The 20,268-nt window shown below is 40.5% G+C and overlaps 1 protein-coding gene across 2 annotated transcripts in view; it reads right to left on the bottom strand.

Annotated features, from left to right (window-relative positions):
* LOC117211882 (zwei Ig domain protein zig-8-like) overlaps positions 1-20,268 on the bottom strand; it is a 58,268-nt gene that overhangs the window by 21,905 nt on the left and 16,095 nt on the right. For both annotated transcript variants that reach the window (XM_033456166.1, XM_033456167.1), the window contains exon 3: positions 4,197-4,366. In XM_033456166.1, the coding sequence (XP_033312057.1) occupies positions 4,197-4,366 (170 nt within the window). The remainder of the gene's footprint in view (positions 1-4,196; positions 4,367-20,268) is intronic.

Here is a 20,268-nt window from a genome sequence, read left to right as displayed (position 1 = left end):
CCCGCGCCAAACTGTGCACGCGACAAAAGTCGAACGAACCACGTTCCGGAGATTAATGGGCCTCCTAAAATTCAAAAATGATTACACGCGAAACGATCCGCTTACGTGCTTTTTCCAGGCCGCGACATCGTAAACATTGCCACACGAGTATCGACAAAACCATACGGCGAAACGTACTTACGTACGTGTATATTCACCATTTTTTCTAACAAAAGATATATCCTACGTATATTCATTTTTCCCAGACACGCTTCGCTACATAGCGCGAGTTAATTTCCTTTGCATTTTTCCTTCGCTTCACTTACCGTTTAACACTCTCCGATGATACGTTTAAAGATTCAGTAACAATTTCGTAAAAATTGAAAGAAAAAGTTGTAAAGGCAGCGATTCCTTGGATTTTTACGATTCGACGGTTCGAAGAAGAAAATTAACTCGATATCGCGTAAGAAAGTTTTCTGCGACGCGCACCTTGCTCGAATTTCTTTCGAACAAGTCGTTTTTCAAGGCTTTACGAGCGAGACAGTGGCAGCGTTAAAAAGTCGTATCCAAAGATAATGCGGGATGCGAAGCACGTTGCATTATATTTCGCTTGACATCTTTCGACATCGGCTTATTACCGGTTGCGCACCCTTTTTTATAACATTGGATCGTACAACTTCTGCTTCTCCCCTTTTCCTCCCTCTAGCACCTGCTCGCGCTGTTACACCATTACTTTTCAGCCCAAAGCCGTTAAGCTTACACGTCATTCCTTCTTTATAGATACAATCCATCGTTTACTTTACGGAATCGTTCTATTTTCTATCAGCGGCAGGCTACGTCGTTAATCTCGCGCGATTCGTTGGTTCGCGTCACTTACGAATCAATCCTTTTACGACTAACGTACGAGTGAAACTGTTCTCTCCGTGTTTGTTTAATTCACGAGCAAAGTACGTTTACTTCAAATGGGTTACCTAGCGCACGAGTTAAAGTAACTTTCGTCATTTTTGCGACGTTTTCCCACGAATTGCCCACGCTCCTCGTTAGTCATTCATTCTTCGCTCGCAACTAACGTATCGCGTGGACACGATGCTTTCGGCTGTATAAACCTGATTGCCAGAATCACCGTGTCACAGCCGAGTCTCGAACTCGTAGGATACATTTTTAGCTTTAAAGTTTTTACAATTACCTCTATCCTTTCGGAATTCGTTACAGGCTTATATACTTTCGCCGGTTTATTACAACGGAATAAAGGAGAACTACTGTATTTGCATTACCTCGAAAGTTACGTCGTAAATGTTATCTTTCCTAATGAAAATTTAACGGCACACCGTATAGTTGTACCGATATTTTGCTTGCTAGAAACATACCGTCATAACCATTATTCTATTTTTTACGGAACAGTATATTATCGAGAGTAAGGAGCGGAGAAGCAAGCTGATTTTTTAAATACGTCGTGGAATACTTTACTTCCCATCTGAATCGTCGAATACAAAGTAGTAGACAGTGGTATAAAAGCTTGTTACTGCGCAAAATTTGTCATGGCAATATCCACAATTAGCCACGATAACAGGTATACGGAAAATTGTAAAAATATTCCAAGATGATTCTTATTCGGATATGGGATAAGCAAATCGATAAAGTTTCAACGAGGAGTGTGCAAGATGACGTAGGGCAAGTTCGGTTGACGCCGCGAGCTTCTCCGTACCGTTGATCGGAACGAAATCTAGTCGATAACGTTGGTACTCGAGTTATTTCCCTTTCGAAGGATGAATCGACCTTAGCGACTGCTTTATTAAATTATAAAAATTAATTTAATAGATTACGCTTGGTCATTTGATCTGCGGCCGGAGCAATCGTCACAAATCTCTGTACGCGATCCGCACGCGATTTTGCATCCGACCCTATTTCCTATCTCCCTGTAATATCCGACGTACAAACGAACCGATAGCGCTCGTTTAACGCTTTATGATTTACGAATGGAAGCTGACGATCTACGTATTTCGTTCTTCCTTCCTACCAACGCTATTTCGATTCCAGTTGATTCTTTTATTTTACGGCGATTACGAAATCTCGGTTACGAACTCAAGCAGGACACCGGAGACTTTATGAAAATATATAAAATTACGAAATTAGGAACAAAAATATATTCGAGTTATTAAGCGTTATAACGTTGGACGAAATAGATAGAATTCGCATGGGTTTTGGAATAGGAAATCATCTGGCTGCCAACGTAAGTGTAGCAGCGCAAAAGACACGCCAAGCTCGTACATATTTCATCATTTACTACGAATACTGTTATACAACTTAAGGTTACCATTACGTAAATACATGAATTTCCTAGTAACCGTCTGAAACCGACTTTATAAAACTGAAATTACGTTTAGATTTCATGTAATGTTTCTAAATCTGTTACGCCCATATCGATAAAAAGATAAGTATCTTTATTCCGTACAATATTACAAGAAATTATTCTTCGTGTTCCTCAAACTTCCTGCTCTTTAATTTTAATTTTGAAATATTATATTCAACATACGTGTAATTAGTAATTAACGTGCATTAGCGGAATTGAGAGATACGCTATGCGGTACGGTAATATAGTGTGCGCAGCTCGAAAATTCGTTTATCTAGACCCATTTATAAATTAATACGTGTTATGCGATTAAATAAAAAAGTAACTATGTACACATGTAATACATAATTTATATCGGCACGCAAACGATATGGAAATGAATAGATACAAACTGCTTCGTCCACTCTAGACTTTAGACGCGGCATTTACGATGTGAATAAAATCAACTATGTATTCGCTCTTTCTAACGTATACGTCGTACACATCGACGTGTGTTTGCTCTCAAACAAATATCGTGAGTCGAAGCTACGACGTTCTTCGCTTCGGATTAACTCCGGAGTTTTCAACAGAAGTGTTTGCACCTGCTTTGGAAACGTCGCATGTGCGAACCTTCGTGTATTCAGCAAAAGAGACCAATTTTTAAGGTAAATACAGTTTTTGAAGCACGACGGAAAGCGAAGCGGTGCCAAGTAAACTTTTCTCCTCGGAATATCGTCTTTTAATCAATCAGTTTCCACGTGTAACTTTGCCGGGTTGAAAAATCTCGACTTTACTCGTGTCGTCGTTACATGGACGTAATTGTACGATATCGTCGAAACGTACTAGTCAATACGCACGTACGTAGTCTTGTTGCGGTTATACGCTATACACACGCGTTTTGCATACGGATGAAATTGCAGACGAAAAACGTAACACGCTGCATTCGTCCGATTTGTAACGGTCTACAAACGCGTTTCCTCTTCTTCCGGTTAATAAACTTGATCGATCGATAAATGCGTAAGACGCATCGTACGCGCATTGAACATCGATCGATTATTTCACCGCAATTCGCAAGTAATCAACAGCGAAGAATTTTCTAAGATTATCCGTCTAATTCAGGTCGCAATAGCGCAAATTGAAATTCGGTCCGATGAAACGTAACTGGAATAACGAGCCGCCTTTCGATGTGGTAAATTCATCTCTGTCGATCTCTGACGACAAACGGAATTGCGCAAACAATCGTTTAGAAACGTTTCACGATCCCTTCGCGACACCGTAATTCGCGGATTAATTCGACGCTACGAAGCGTTCCATTCGACCACTATCAGCGAAATGTTGACGTTTTAGCCGATTTCATGCCACTCTTGGGACCGTACGCGTGCCACGCAAACAAATCGGTCGACCCAGCACGCGTGATGTTTGACGTCTCGTTTATCGACTGGCTGGTTATACATGCCGATTTCGTGAACCGGCCCTTGCGTTTGAAACGTTGCGTTACCCCCGCTGTCAGAATCATACGCGTGTGCGCCTTTGACGCTAATTCTGACTTTTCGATAATCACGATATCTACGTCGTTGCTTGAACAACTCGAGACATTTATACGTCGGTATATCGATCGTACAAGTACAAAGATGGAAAACAAGCGTCAGGTTTATTTCTGAAAGGTAAAAGTAGAGCAAAGGCGGAAGATTTATAAGCTCTCGAAATACGATAAGAAAAGCGTGCATTCTCTGGGAAATCGATTTGGACGAGATTGTCTTTAATCATCGACTACGTGCTCGTAACTATCGTCACGATCTTTTTTTGTTGTTTATTTACCTATTCCGTTAAAACGCAACGTTAAGTCTAATAATTCTAAGTTAACGAGTCAATAACCAAAGGTACTTACGGTTCTGTTTCCGAGGTTTTTCACTCTACAAACGAGCTGGATGGTTTTCCCAACCAGACCCGTCATGTTCGACGGAACCGACGTATCAAAGTAAGGATTCGAATCTTGTTGCGTCAGCCATTCTTGAAAAGTATCGGTTTCGATTAAGCGAGTACTGTGCACAGCTTCTTCTGAAACCAAAAACGTAAAAAAAATTGTAAAAAAGATTGCGATTTTCAGAAGCGAATCCTTGGAACTGTATTTTATAGACGATAGCGAGCTAACGACGCGATCGAAGGTTTCGATATGTCGCTTCGTAGCCAGATTTTTCGCAAGTATCGATTCGAGAACACATATCAAATACGCTCGACTCTCTTATACCACGGTACTCTGAAAACACGGTTTCGATATAACACGGTGCAAAAATTACGACAGGACTCCATATAGCGTACGATTTAATAAATTTGGACCATCCTCGTATAGCACGAACGTTTCCACCGCGCGGTTTTGATTTCGCTTAACAAGGTTTCGATACAACGGCGAACGAATTAACCGTGTTATAGAAGGGTCGACTGTATCGCGAAACAGATCTTGCGAATAACTCTCGTCGATGCTTCGTCCTTTTTCGTGTTTCCTCCCATTTACGTATTTTACGCCAGGTATAGCGTTTCTACTTTTATCGCGTGCATGGATTTTCTTTTTAATCCCCTTTTTTGTTCTTTTCTTTTTGACCGTTTTACTTTGTTGTGCCCTGTAATTACGCAAGGTAACCGGCGGCGCGCAACCCTTCGGACTCGTGAAAAATAATTTTCTCGCTCGGCCGCTAGTCGCATTTATTAAAATTAGATCGCGTCAAAGGGAAGTAGCGAGCGATAATATACTTGCAACCATGTGTACATGCACCAGTAACTATACTTTAATAACATTGTCAGCAATTCTACGGCGTTGAAAAATATTCGCAGGCATGGAATCGATAAAGTCGCTCTAAAAAATTGAAGCCCAGATTCCGTGGCGTTATCATCGAGTTTTAAAGTCAAAAATATCCGAGTACCACAAAGGCAAAGCCTTTCAGCGTTGCGTGGAAAATTTGAGAACGCAGTGTGGTACATGTCGATGTTTTTTAGGCAACTTTTACCAGTAAGCAAAATACGTATCAGTCAAATGGCAACAAATTTTTGGGAAAACTCTAAGCAACGGTGAAAAATTGGAAACGGGGTCGCGCACGCCGAATCTATCGACTTCCTACTGACGTAATCTTCGAAAAATCTTTGAATAATAGTGGCAACTTTGTCGACGAGTCGAAACGCCAAGCATCCTAGTATCGTTGTATGAGAACGTTTTGTCAAGAACATCGAAGGCCGAACGTATTCTCCGTCCTTTATGATTAACATCCTTACGTCGAGCGAAGCGCTTCGATCGTCGCAAGAACAACGGATAAAGTCGTCGAACGGGAAAAAGTTTATTGCAAGTGTAACGGCGTATTGCAGGATTCGGAAACTGCGCAATTTATACGCGTAATTCGGACGAAGCAACGAGCCCTACCAATCGCTCCGGAACGCATGAATAACCGAATGGTCCTCGCGGAGCCGAGTGGCTCGAAAGTACACCGTGGGACGGCTGGCGCATAACTATCCTGTTCCTGGTGTTCCTGCACTGCGGCAAATACGATCCCGTTCGCACGAGTGCAGGTAACTGCGTGTACGGACGCGTACATCTGCCATAAAATCGGATGAACGCATTTTACCGGAAATAGTCGTCTCGAAAGATTCGTTGGACCTTCGTGCATGTTATATCCTCCTATACATGTACGATAATACAGATGCGTATATGTGCGTAACATATGCACTTATATGTGCAACTAGCGCAGCAGTTCCTTCGAAAATAAGTCGTTACTTGGCATTTTATATCTACCTACGTCTTAAATATTTTGGTCCTACGGAAACACGAAATACGTACGTACGTAGAATTTTATCTTGCATCGAACCGAAATCGGCTTAATACAATTGAAAATATCGATCAGCGTTTTAATTACATATCGTCTTTCTTGCCGAATCGAAACGCTTGTAATTAAAATTTCAATTCGTCGTTAACGATAATTTATACAGGGAGGTTGGTAACTGGTAAACTGGTAACTGGTAACTGGTATTAAAAAAAAATTTTTATTCTATATTTTTGATTTCTTTTTTCGCGTAGAATCACCCCCTTTTCGCTTGTACCACCAGTTACCAACTACCCTGTATAATAACATTTGTATAACAACGTTGTTTCCATGAAAATCGTACGCACAGAGAAGAACGTTGCTCGTAACGATGTAAGTAAGTTCCTTTTTTAAAGTCACATATCGAACGCAATTCAGCCGTTAACGAAACCGACCCTTCAAGAAAAAACCATCAAGCGACTTCTCACGAGCAATTTCGTTTCTTGGTACAAAAAATGACGAGGAAAATCTTATTAGAGCACCTTATCTTCCTATATCACAGTTTCGATGTTTCGATATCTTTCTATTTGTTCGGTTTCCGTACGAGATCGATCAGCCGGAATTCGCGCGAAACATTTCCTCGCTTCGTACTCGCGACAGCTACGTTGATTAACCGTTTTGAAATGCCTACAAAGTATCCCTCTCGTTCCTGATCGCCGTGTCACGGCGTACGGTCAGATTTAAGAGGGAAAATACTGCTCAGCCAGACGAATTAATCAATCACCGAACGACAAAAATTACGACCGACCGTAGAAACGTGTTGCAGAATATTCGCATGCGCCGCCCCTTTAATCCGAATATTATATTTTTCCGTTCGATCCTCGCTAACTCACGCTATAATAATATTTACGTTATCCCATTGCGTTAACTCTTGCAGAAAGTAACGATTTCCGTGTTTTAATTATTCGAACGATTACGTTTATTCGATCAAAACAGGACGCCGAAGGTCTTATCGATCAACGCATCAATTTACCGTGGCACGTTTCACCGAGACTATGGTAGTTTTGCAAATACGCCTCAGTTTCGCCACAGGCAGCTCCTTATTTCATAAAGATAGCAAAAGTTGAAAGTGTTAACGATAATACTTTAATCGCCGCAAGGACGCGCGGCTTGTTTAATATAGTATGCGCGTCGTGTCGCCATTAAAGTGTTAATTAACTTGATTGTCTCCATGAAGGGGATATCAACCCTTCTATTTCTTTTCGTGGTATTAATCTCGTATAATCCGCGCGCTTCAAAACCAGATATCGAGCTTTGACTTACATTTACATTTATTTATTTTCCATTTCATTCCCATTTACATTTATAGGATTATAGCGATACGGTCATAGAAACGATTCCTATATTCGTTTCAATCGCATTGTTTTTCCTTCGGTAATTAATCGACAATTTTGAATAAGAATTTTAGTATTTGAACTTGCACGAGGAAGCATCTCCTAGCTACTAGCAAAAGTATTTTTTTAATTCTTTATTTGTATAATGTCAGACAATAATAAAGATTTTCAACGATTTGTATTAATTTACGCGACAGCGAGGCTCCGATATATTCGGATAAATAGTTTGTTGAAGATATTTGAAATACGCGTGATGCGGGTATTAAAGTACGCGAACAATTCTCAAAGAAAGGGATGATAGATAGGACGCTTTGGTAGATTTGATTGACAGCAAAAAGATATTACAGTAGGCACATTTGTTTTGTCAACTATTCGCCTTTAATACGAAATCAAGCGAAAAAGTAAATTACCAGGCCACAGCATTTAGGATGGGAATATTTATCTTGGAAATTGCATCGAGATGTCGGCACCCTCGTAGAACCTCACGAAATACATTTATCAGGTTAAAAGGGTTAGGGGACGCGGGAAAAAGGGAAAGGGCGTCGTGACAGATATAATATACGATCCCTTAAAGATATTTACCGTAATAAACTCGCCTAGGCCTCCACCTAGATCGAACGAACACTCGAAAATTAACCCCTTCTATTTATTTGTCGGCCAGATCCACGCTTTTACGATTACTTGGTAAATTATTTGCGCCATTCCCAGCTCGTACGAGTCACCGGAAAAGCCATCTCGGCCGCGTTCTTTCATTCCAGAAGAATCCACCCTCTAGGAGAACCGAGGGATTTCTTGCTTCTCGATGATTCGTTCGAACGGAATAGAATACGGCCGAAGAACTTCTCCGGAAATAAGCATCGAAGATAATTCGTTTGGAAAATAATTGTCGTTTTTTTTTCTCTTTTGTAACGACAATAGCCACGACAAACGCGTCGTTAGTTCGTTCATGCGATCGAACCGTTCGCCTTGACGAACTTCTGCGTTTAATCATTTCGTCTGTACACCGCAGAAATTTCCGCACAATATCCATGGAATGTCAATTATCGGAATATCTATTAACCAAACTCTCGATTATTCGAATCGTCCGTCAATAGGCTGAATGATCAACTACCGACTATCGCTACCTATCGCTTCGAACCAATCGATCATCACGTTCTTCCTTTATTTTTTTCCAATGAGTTTCTCGATTGGACAGCCCGTTTCATACTTGGTGATCGCATGGAAAATATACATGTATACTGTATATACCGTCTTTATTATTACAGGCGATGATGATAAATGGTGCGCATAAGTTTAAACGCAGAACGTTTACATTGAACGCAAGCACGTATACGACGAACGAGTCGCATACTTTACAAGATTTCTCGATCGGAATTTCCGAAGCTACAGATCCTAGTACCAAAATAATCTAAACGCAGGCTGCGAATTAACCAATGAGTATGAGTAGCGTGATGGGAGAAAAATGGCGAGAAATGCGTGAACCTAAAAGATCCGGTGGGGTCATGGAGATGTAACGACTAAAAAAGTTGCAGGCAACGAGTAACGCTACTAGTAATCTTCAAAAAGGAATAATAAATCCGCCAAAATCCTCGTTGACTCGAACGATCCAGCAGATTTAGCAGGGATATGGTTTTTACGAGCTTAAGTAGGCTGCAGTATTCAACGTATATTCCCCGAAGAACGTATACAATAGCTCTTTCTATAGGTGTCAAACCATTTATGTCGCACGAACGCTTCGAGTTACAAAGATCACGTTGCTACAAAATACAATTACGAAGGCACGATATCCGTTTGAAAATCTTTAGGTCACCGACAAACGGTAGAAATAGGTTGATAAATAGGATAAAGAGAAAAGAATCCAGATACGATGCTTAAGGAACATGAGGAGTTACGTCAATTGGGGCCAAGTACGAGCCAACAACGCGCACAATCTGTCTAACAGGTCAAACTGGTCAAATAGGTAGCTCGAGAGCCAAGACAAGCAATCGGACGCAAATACCCATCGACGATAGTTTCGATATCAGAATATCGTGGGCAACAGTACCAATTGCCATATAATGCCATATAATTCCTTGAGACACAAACACGATCGATTTAATCTATATCGGTTGTGTTTGCTAGTCGTAAAAGTTGGACGTAAATAATTTCGAGAAAAATATTTCCCTGGCAATCACGGTATTCAAGTGGAAGAAGGAAATTTTCAGGATCTTTTAAATTTTAAAGAGGAATCCGAGAACGTTGTTATTAGTGGCATATCTCGTTTAACAGTTTTGATCACGAGTAATTCCGCGAAAGTGAGATGGCTGGTAGAAGTTTGGAGATTTGTTAAGATGGGGCAGTGTGTTGGAGCACAGTACCTAGATTGTAACTAGAGTGACAGTATCCGCGTAGAGGTTGCAAGAGCCGTAGAAGATGATCTTCCAGACTCGCAAGGTTTCCTTGTATAACCCGCAAAATTTATAAGCTACTACACTGTTGCCCTACATATTTTAAATTACAAAATTTATTTACGAGCAATATCGAAAACTTTTTGCATCACGACCTTTTTGCATAATAGTTTACCGCGATGATACTTTAAAATGTAAATTCGCTGTTATCAGAGGGGAAGCAGCGGCTGATAATTTCGATCGTTATCGTTACATCGGTAAAAACGTTTCGTTCAAATTGTTTAAAACGGTGTTTTACCTTGTCGCAATTTCCTTCGACACGGTACAAAATAAGCGCGCTCCAACGAACGGAACGAAAACCAAAAACGCGGCGCGTTGATCACGTGGACGTTATAATTTGATCGAAGAACGATTTCAATCTTCGCAACGTTACGTGACAAATTTCGGCAGGAGAAATCTCTGTTACATAACAATCTAGCGTATCGATGACCTCCAGGGGAGCAGGAAACAAGGGGAGCGTGATGAATTATTAGGAGGATGGCGGTGCGAAAATCTCTCGTCGTAATAAAAGCGATATAGTCCACGAAGGGGAAGAACTCACTTCCGTGCCAGTCAATTCCGTAAAGAACAACAGAGTGGTAAAAGAAGCGAGTACAAAGCGTAACGTTTAGCTGGCTAATGTTTAGACTTTACAAGATAGAGATCGTTTAAACGTCGTATACGACACGATTAAGAATACGTCGATACTCTCCAACGACGGCACGCGAAGTTCGGAAATCGAAGTTCTGTTTGGAAACCGATGCGTCTTTTTTTCCAAGAAACATGTTCGGAAACCGATTTGTTCGAGATGAGAGTCGTTCGATAACCTAGCTTCTACGGCAGTACGGATTGATAATTTCTTTGACGTGCCACGTTTCTTATACGTCAGGAATATGTCAAAAGCAAGGTATTACATATTCGGGTTTCGTAGTAGGGTCATCAAGCACGGAGTCCTGAAATCTCGGTACTCCGGTTATATTTTACGACGACTGACCCTTTCGAAACGACTGACCTAGAAACGAATGATCCCGCCTTCTTATCGTATACCCACGACTGGTACGACCCACAATGTACGATCGTATAAGAAGCCTCGTCGAACGACGAAACTTGGCGCAAAAATAACCTGACTGATGTGACTTTTTACGTGCAACAACTCCGGCATTCGAAGCAAGAAGACCACCAATGACGCGGTTAAAACGCATAAGAGTCTGAACCTGATGCTTTAATCGATTAGTAGATTCGATAAATTTTGTCGATACTCGGCGTTCGCTTCTTTTCGCGTGATATCATCGAGCTATTGGTGAATATAACGCGTCTTAGAGTCAACGCCACGCCATTTTTACCTTACGCAGAGAGCAAGTAACGACGACATTCCGCTAAACGTTTTCATTGGATTACAGTGTTTTGGCAACACTGGCAATCTCCAGGAACATTTGGCGAATGGCAATTTTCGCGAATACATAGAACGGAAGAAACCAGACGTTTCGATAAAACAAATCAACAGACCGAGGAGCGAATATTAGCAGAAAATTGACGGTATTCGAGTTCGAAGAGAATCGCGTAACCGGTCGACGAAATTGGATCGGGATGTCTTCGTTTAGCGGAAGAAGCGCCGGGCATCGCGACTTTTCCGTCGTAAAGCTGCGACGTATATCGCCGTTGTAACCAGGAAATATGGGAAAATACAAGCTAGGAAAATGTCTCGGCTTTTAGCGTGTGAACAATATGGCGTGCCGGTGAAACCGGGAACTGTCGGCTGCGTTCAAAAGTTTTATCATTTTTCCTTATTTCGTAAAACTTTTGAACGCTAGCTTGTTCCATCGAGTGTCGCGAGCCTGTTCCCCCTCGTTTATTAACATCGCGACGAGATACTTGATACCTTGTATAAGCTGCCGGCGCGGCTTATTGCACCGTTATAAAACTTTAATATATCTCGTCTGACGTATTGATTAAATAATATTTCTAGCAAAGTGACTTCTTCAAAATTTCGCATAGTTCTCATAAACGTTTATAGGTCAACGATAGTCGAATAGAACGATGCGGGCTATCTTCCATATTTAATCTTTGGTTTTTACTAAAGAAGAATCGGAAACACAACCGTTTCGGACGATGATAAAACCAACATTTGAACGAAGTAGATGATCGATTAAAATCAAATAAAAGAGGAAAAAGGATAGTGGCTGATAATAAATTTGGTAACCGAATAGAGATGCAGAACGTATATTTGTAGATTATCTATCGATCGTTTGGCGTTATGTAGTCTATTTCCGCGAGTCTCCAAAGCGGTCGAACAGCATCAAGTATTCAAAGAATCCGAACCAAACGAAAACTACAGGAAAGAATTTTGATCTATCGTTGTTTCTAGAAATCCGATAGATACTTGGTTCTATTAAACCTTGGCGTATCGAGCTACCGCTAATTTCTCCTTTCGAAAATAGATTTTAAATTACGTCGATCGGCAATGTGTCACGTTATATATTCATGACGTGACGGATTGTCAAACTTTATCAAAATTTCATTCGCGTTAAAGCGATGTTGAACAATCTCACCCTAAATTGTTTCATTGCTCGATAATTTTATTTATTTTTTAAGTGGTTTATACATAAATAAACATTAAAATATATTGTTTCCAGTATCATAAAATAAGAAAGTGGAAACTAGATCGGATAATAATTCCGAAGGCTACCATCCTGCCGTGTTGTAGCCATTTTGCTTTGCGACAGGCTTTTTACAGGACCACTTAGGTAGTTCATCAATTACTCAAAGACGTCCCACAAAAGATACGCTCTACAACTCGAGTTCCTTGAACTTTTTTCGTGCTATTTGCTTGACATTTTCTTTCAACTCACATATAAGTACGTTATAACATTTCAAATGTAGTAGCAAAAGCTGTCCGACGATAAAACAGTCTTAAAATAAATCTACCAAATTCGAGAATTTAAATATTTTCTATCAGTTTTTTCTCTTGCAAAAATGATAAGTTATTATATATATGTGTATAAATAAAAATGATCACATATATATATACCGAGCTGCTAAAGCATTTGCTCTTTCTTGCGAGAATAATGTTTAGAGAAGAAGGAAGATTAAAAAATAACGGTATTCGTGGCTTCCATATTGAATTTCAAAGTTTCGAAGAATTTCAATGGAGTAGAGACCGTTATAGTCTATAGGGTAAAATCGAACCACAAAAATGTAAGTTCGAAACGTAAAATAATAAAAACGTTTTTGAAACCACGGACGAGATCGTGGAAATTCTGTCGTTGCATACACCATGACATACAGACTGCGGTATCTTTCAGATTCACATTTCTTAAATCCGTCACAGAACCGCTTACGAACGAAACTTTCGACAAGAAAATTCCCGATCAATCGGTATCGTTACGGGAATACTTTCCCTTTTCTTCTTGTACAAACTGATGGAAATTCGATCAAAGGCGAAAGCTAAGAAGGACCACCCACGTTAGTTGCTATGTGAAAATACTCGTACTAATCGACGCTCTGGTATACTATAAATGTGACTGGATCTCATAAAAGAGACGCGATAGTTTCTTTATTCGCGAATATAAAAGAACAAATAAAGTTATTAAATAACTTTCTTCCAAATAAAATATAGCTATTTTATTAAAACGGCTTAAGCTTCAATTAGCGACAGCTTACTGGAAGTATCGTTAATTTCCATAAAGATCTTTGGCTTGGTGAGAGAAAGCCTGGTCTCCAAAAAGAAAAATGTCATTGGCAGTCGCAAAAGTCGTAAGTGGCATTTCCCTTGCGATGCATTTTTTGCGGTTGAATTGCCGGATGGCAAAAAGACTCGAAGATACGAACGCGTTGCACACGTCGATCGTCAGTGTCACACCGCGCCGCGGTTCGCCACGTAGGCGTCTATTTCCGCGGGATTTCAGTCGCTTCTAGGATTTCCGACGTACATCGTCGATTGCGTTCATCCGAACTTTCGTATTCCGAATCGCATTTCCGTCAAATGTCGTTCGATTTTCCTGTTTCTTTTTTTCTTTCGCCGCTCGAAATTTGACAAGCCAATTTGTCCATGGTCGCGCAATTTTTTAACGTATCTCCAAGAACTAGTCACCATGTTTTCTTCCGCGATGTTGACAGAAAAAAAGTTGATGGAACTGCGTTTCGTAAAGGCAGGTTAAGCGATTTATCGCGCGATACTTGAAGCGCTGACAATGAAATAGTCGATTATCGAAATAAAGACGAGCGTAGTTCTTCAAAATTAACGCCGAATTTTAGTCACGGTTTCCGTAGCAAAATTTTTAAAGCCACGATTTTCTTTTTTTATCTGCCTCTCGCAACGTCGTTCTTGATGTTTGTATCTCTCTCCGAAACAGGAGCTTCTCTTACCGATGAAAATTGTTTCACGGAGACAGTGCAGAATCAATGCTCAGTTAAAAAGCATTCGTACACGCTGACATTTCCAATTCTAACGTTGAAATTGAGAGACAGGTGAACGATTAGAATTTTATTCGAGTAGCTAAAAACGTACAAAAAGAAAAAGATACACGTGTCGAACGTAGATACCTTTCTTATTTTCCGAAGTCGGTATAAAAAGTAGCCAATGTATTTCTGTTCGAAAAATAATTTAACTGAATTCTTCCATTATTCTCCCCCTCCTCCCTATTTTTATCGCTTTTTCCATTAAGTGTATATATAAATGTAAAATTTGGGTCAAGTCAATCAGTTGGGTTCGTTCAGCGTATCTTCATTTAGAAACAAAAGTTTATATTTCCAAAGCAAGACAATGATTTATGTATAAGAAGAGCGGTAGAGTAATACCGCAGGTTCCTAAAAACTTGTAAATACTCGCTTCATAGGTAAAGCCAGCCATCTCTGTTCTTTACATCTATTTCCATTTTATTAAATGGAAACAATGGAAGTAACTCGCACACATTCCTGGCGAAGTTGCAACTGCCGCAGCTCCGTAGGACATTGCAATAACGTCACGGAAAGGACAACTACGATCGCACGTCTACTACTCACCTCTTAACGCAATGACGTTGAATAAAATTGTAATATTTTAACTATATTTCAAACTGACTCTGCTGGCTTGTGTCGCATTTTCACATCGTTCGTAACTTATAAATTATACCATGCATAATAAACTTTAGGTATAGAAATAAAGTAACCACGCTACTCTAAAAGCATTTATTAAACACGTCGCTATTTCGATGCTTATGTTCCTCGTAAATCGTGACGCCGATTGGACCATTTCTTTTTGCCTTGGGACGTTTGCTATAACAGTTGCGCAAAAAGAACAGTTCTCAGATAAATAATTTTAACGCGAAAGGATCAAAACTGTGCGATCCACTTAACGACTTTCTTCCCGACTGCCTTTCTCGCTTTATGGAAACACGCGGAAAAACACACAGCTTCGCCGAGACTCTGTACCGAGATCACAGGACCGCGCTTACATAGGAAGGAACTTCTTTCCTTTTAAAATCCGTCGACAAAACTGCGTCGACGAAATAATTTTATTCTCTCTGTCCGATGTGATATTTTTGTTCTCGTCTAGAAATTGTTATCGTCGTGTTTGCCGAGAAGCGTAAAACTTTGATCCGCGGTCTGTTTGAAAGTTTCAAAGGAATATTAATAACTTTACGCTTCCATCGAATTCTTAATTATTATCCTATTGTCGCCACTACAACACTAATTTTACATAAGCCAACATTTTTATATGTAAGAAACGTAAATAAAATTGGTTAAATCTGGATTCTAACTACTACGAACGTGGTAATTTTGCTCTACGCTAAATCGATAACTTTGGGAATCATGGGAACACGGTAAGGGCGCTTTAGAGCTGTCGAAACGCGTGATATAAAAATACGTATAACGCGCGTTACAGATCTACCCTGTAACTCGTTTGTGGTTCTATCTTTTTGGCTGGTAATAACGGCGAAAGTCGGTTTATTGGCGCTTTGCCATATAGCGCGCGCGGCAAAAACTCTATGACAGATGAAGTGCACGCTCTCCTTAATACTGCAAAATTCATTTCATCGTTGCGGCTACAGGCAACATCGCGGCCTGGCTCGTTCCCGCCAAGGACCGCCACGGTGTAAAACATTATTCCACATTACTCTTCGCGAACCGGAGAATACCGGATGAATTATTTTGTTGGTTTCTTCGTGCCTGCTCGTACTTGCACACGTACGCGTCCCCATTCGTGCTCTAGTCACCCGCTAATGCCTCAATCGCGGTCACCACGACCCACCACGAAAAGTGGCACTCTAATAATCAAACTTTGAACGCAATACGATTATCCAGTTTCGGTAGAACGTATCGAATATTTGCATGGATAGACGCTTATAAAGACTCGTTATTTTCTTTCGTATAAACTCACTATGGAGTTATATCGCACTTGTTAAAAGCAGATGGTAATAGATAAGGCACTTGCGTCAGTGGGAATACGTTAGAGGAACGAAATTTCGTTCGATCGGTTTTCGCTGTGTTTTCTTCGCAACAGATACTTTTTAAAGACGGTCAGTCGCTTCGAATCGTGCGATACGAAACTTTCATCGAGAGATTGTTTCAACGTTTATTTCGTACAAGACGAATTCAATAATTTCGCGCGCAAATCGAAACTCGCCTAAAAACGGAGATTAAATTATCGGTCCGTCATTCCGTGGGATATTAGACCGATATCCGATTTAACATACGGATGGTAAAAAACGGTCCGGTTAACCGGTTATCGGTTATTCGGTGAATTTAGAAGATCGCCCTTACTCCTATCTCGTTGAATCTTTCCCTTAACTTTCCGGAAATACGCCAGCGTAAATCAATGAATTTATCAGAAATCAAAGTCAAGGCGTTTGAACGAAGATCTGTCGTTGCGCGCGATATGCCGAGAAAATTACCGAGCGATTACATTAAGATCGATTCGAGAAATCGTGACTTTTTTTTATCGAAGAGCATTTCGCTCTGCGATTGTTTCGCATGGTCGCGTTTACAGCTGGGGAAATGCGTCTTTTCTTAGGGCGCGATGCGACGCGATCCGAAGCATGGATGCACGATCTAGGGAGGCAGAGCTAATCCAATTGGATAAAAGCGACAGGGGCCGACATCGAATATATCAGAAAAGCTAAAAGACAGAGGGGTTAATACGAAATTGGCGCTGGCCCATCAGCCGCCAAGGGACTACGTTATCCGGAGAATTGGTGCGAGTTATGACGGCAGTCAAACGTTTCTTAACCGTCTTCTCAGCTGCCGAACGGAGTTTCCTAAAACCCGAACCCTCTGTATGCGAAGAGGAATTTCACGGATTTGCCGTAAATAACCACTTAGTTAACCCTCCTTAAATCTAACCGGTACTACGACGCAAGTTTGCGCAGTGGATCTAAGATCCCCTTTTGAATAATGCGCGTACCGTCGCCATTTCGCGAAGAAACTTTATTAAGCGAGGCCTTAAGATTTTAATGAAAAGTTTGCGACCCGCTACTCGCTAGAAATTAAAATTCTTCGCTCGTTATCATTGGCGTTGTTTGATTTTGACCGATTACTAGAAAACAGCGATGTATAAAAGAAGAAAGCTGTTCGTCCATCGGTTCTCTGTTAAACTAAACTTTGTTATTAAGAATAACTTTTGCAATTTCAAAAGTTAATCGCCATTAGCGGCCATGGAACGCGTCCTATAAAGCGTCCTATAAATAGCCACACTTTGATGCGATATTGCTGTTTCGCCGCACCAACGCCGGAAAAAACAGCTCTGCCGTTAGTGAAATATTTCCGGCGAAATGACAAACGAGATTTTACCAAACGAGAACGTAATTCCTGAAATCGACTCGGCTCAAATGTCATACACGGCAGCCGTTTCAAAATGCAATTTACGTGTAACGTTCTACATCGATTTTATCCGCTACATCGAATTTGACTTATTTCGTAAATATGAAAAGCATAACAAATATCAGAGCCAGAAACTGCACCACGTGTGTACGAAATAATTCGTCTAACGGCCGACGTATAACTCATACTGATAATTACATTCGCCGCGTGAAGATAAGCTAACACGAATATTAAGTGTAGAATACACGGGGTGCAACAGTCGCATTAATTTCTCCTAAATCATAATAGGTGGAGCCGAATTCGTATAACTAGACTTGCACTATCTATTTGTTTCGTTGCATCGCAATCATAACCGTACTACCTTAAATACGCGAAATCGATAATTTTACACCGTTCGCCCTATCGTTGATACTTTCACTTACAAATCCATTTTATATTCAGCGAAATTTGCTTGAAATACGCTAGATTCGATAGAAAAAGATTCATTCTATAGCGTTTTTTCATGGTCCGCGCGAAACGACTCTACGCTTACGATCGGGACCCGATCTAATATTATTACGCGATGTACTCATATATTTCTTCTTCCTATCTCAGGAACCTACGTGTTTTTTTTATTTTCCTTCGTGAACGAGCGGCCTTAAATAACGTAGCAAATTATTTAGCAAAAACATGGGGACGAGAATTCAGCAAAATTAATTTTACATTAACAGAAAATAACGATCGAGGAATTTTTTACCTACTTTAGAGGGAAATTACGAGGGGCCGGCTGGCTCGTTTGTTTATGCAGATCAAAAATTAGACCGAGGCGCGCGGATAATTGGAAACGCATTACTTTTGCATTGTATTCCGTGTGTAAGTAATTAAGCTGTCATTTGCAGCAGAGTTGTTCATCGGACGTTTTTATAGCACGAGCCTGCTTAAGAATGTAACAGTCGGCTTGCTTCCTTAAACATCTAATGAGCCTACTTTCGTAGAAAATAAGCTATACAGCTGCTCGTTAAGAGCGTCTTCCGTCCTTCCATCCTCAGACAAATGCAAAACATCGCGTCGCTACGATTCGTCTTTAATGTTTGATTATCGTCCAGACGCTCCTTTTTCCTACGTTGCAAAATCCTAATAGCGTAAGTAGCATTTACAGCCTGAAATCTCACCGATATACGGCCAATTATACATATACTATATCAAGAGAACACGTACCTACAGCTGTTCTTTCTTGCGTTAATCTCCGTATTTGAGTAGACGGACGAAGTATTAAGATTTAAAACACCGAGGAAAAATAATTTGATCGTGGGAACTATAGAAATACTAAAAATTTATATGATCCAGCGTATTACCCATTGTCGTATCTTAAAATAATTGAACGAATTGGGCTACGCTAGGGAGAAGAAATGATTGATAGAAGAAACGAAAACCAAAAGAGCCATCGTTAATAAAATGAATATGTATGTAGATACCTAGACCCGACCCACGATAATTTGCCGAAGGTTCCATTTCACATATCGCCTTTTCAATTTATTCAACGCATATTTTTAATTTGAGAAAGATCGGGCAGAGAAATCGCGAACAACGCTATTCCACAAAGTATGCCGTCAAGAATATTCGTAAGGAGAATATGAGATAAGGGAGTAACATTTTTACATCGTTCTCAACTAGAGAACGTTGAAGTTGCCGGTGCAACTCCAGAGAGGTTTCCTTACCACTTCTTTCATCTCCCTGCGAGAAAATTTAATTTTTCCTCCGTCAATGTCGCGAACGCTGATCTCGTTATAAATACTACTTCTAATCTCGAAAAAGGCTAGAAATGTATTTCGATTAATTTTCTATATAATATCGTCCCTACCACGTTGGAGAATGATATGTTCTACCGTGACGATAATTAGAAGGTAATTCTTTATCGACGCTGCATCGGATCGGTGATACGTGGAGTCTCAGAAATTCAGAGTCAAAGAATTAACGGGAAACTTTTTTGATACGTGCAAAGATTCGGAACCGTACTGTCGAGAATAACGAATAAAACGTCGCGTCGACCATGTTTCTGGAAATTGTGGATCAAATATTTCCGGAGAAACGTTGGCCGATAAAATGGATTTCGAGAGCGGAACTTTCGTTGTTTAGTTTTATCTTTGAACGAAGATGGAGGAAACGAGAGCATGCAGTTTTGAAAGCAAGTACCCGCGTATTGGCTCGATGAATTCGCTTAATGAAAGCATTAGAGCATACCTTTCGAAGCACGTTTTCCAAGGGAACGCAGTTACCGCCGGTTTTGTGCTGCCCGTAACAATGCGCAACCACGCACACGTCCGACTGAGAACTCATCAATGCCGACGCTCTTCATAAACGTAAGAACGGAATTACCGTTCGCGCTAACCACCTTTCCTACTATCGTCGCACTAAAATCGTTCCTCTTTTCGTTACGACGCGATTCCGATGTCGTTCGCGATATTAAAATTCATACTGGAGATCATTCAACGGAACGCGAATCGTTTCATAAACGTTTCTCCAGAACGTAGCTATATCGTACCAAACGTCTGCACGATTAAACAGAAGTATTAAATTTA

Source organism: Bombus bifarius, unplaced genomic scaffold, assembly GCF_011952205.1.
Source record: "Bombus bifarius isolate JDL3187 unplaced genomic scaffold, Bbif_JDL3187 scf7180000008263, whole genome shotgun sequence".
In the NCBI taxonomy this organism is placed as follows: Eukaryota; Metazoa; Arthropoda; class Insecta; order Hymenoptera; family Apidae; genus Bombus; species Bombus bifarius.
Note: the sequence above shows the minus strand (reverse complement) of the source record. Positions and strands in the feature narration are given on the sequence as shown.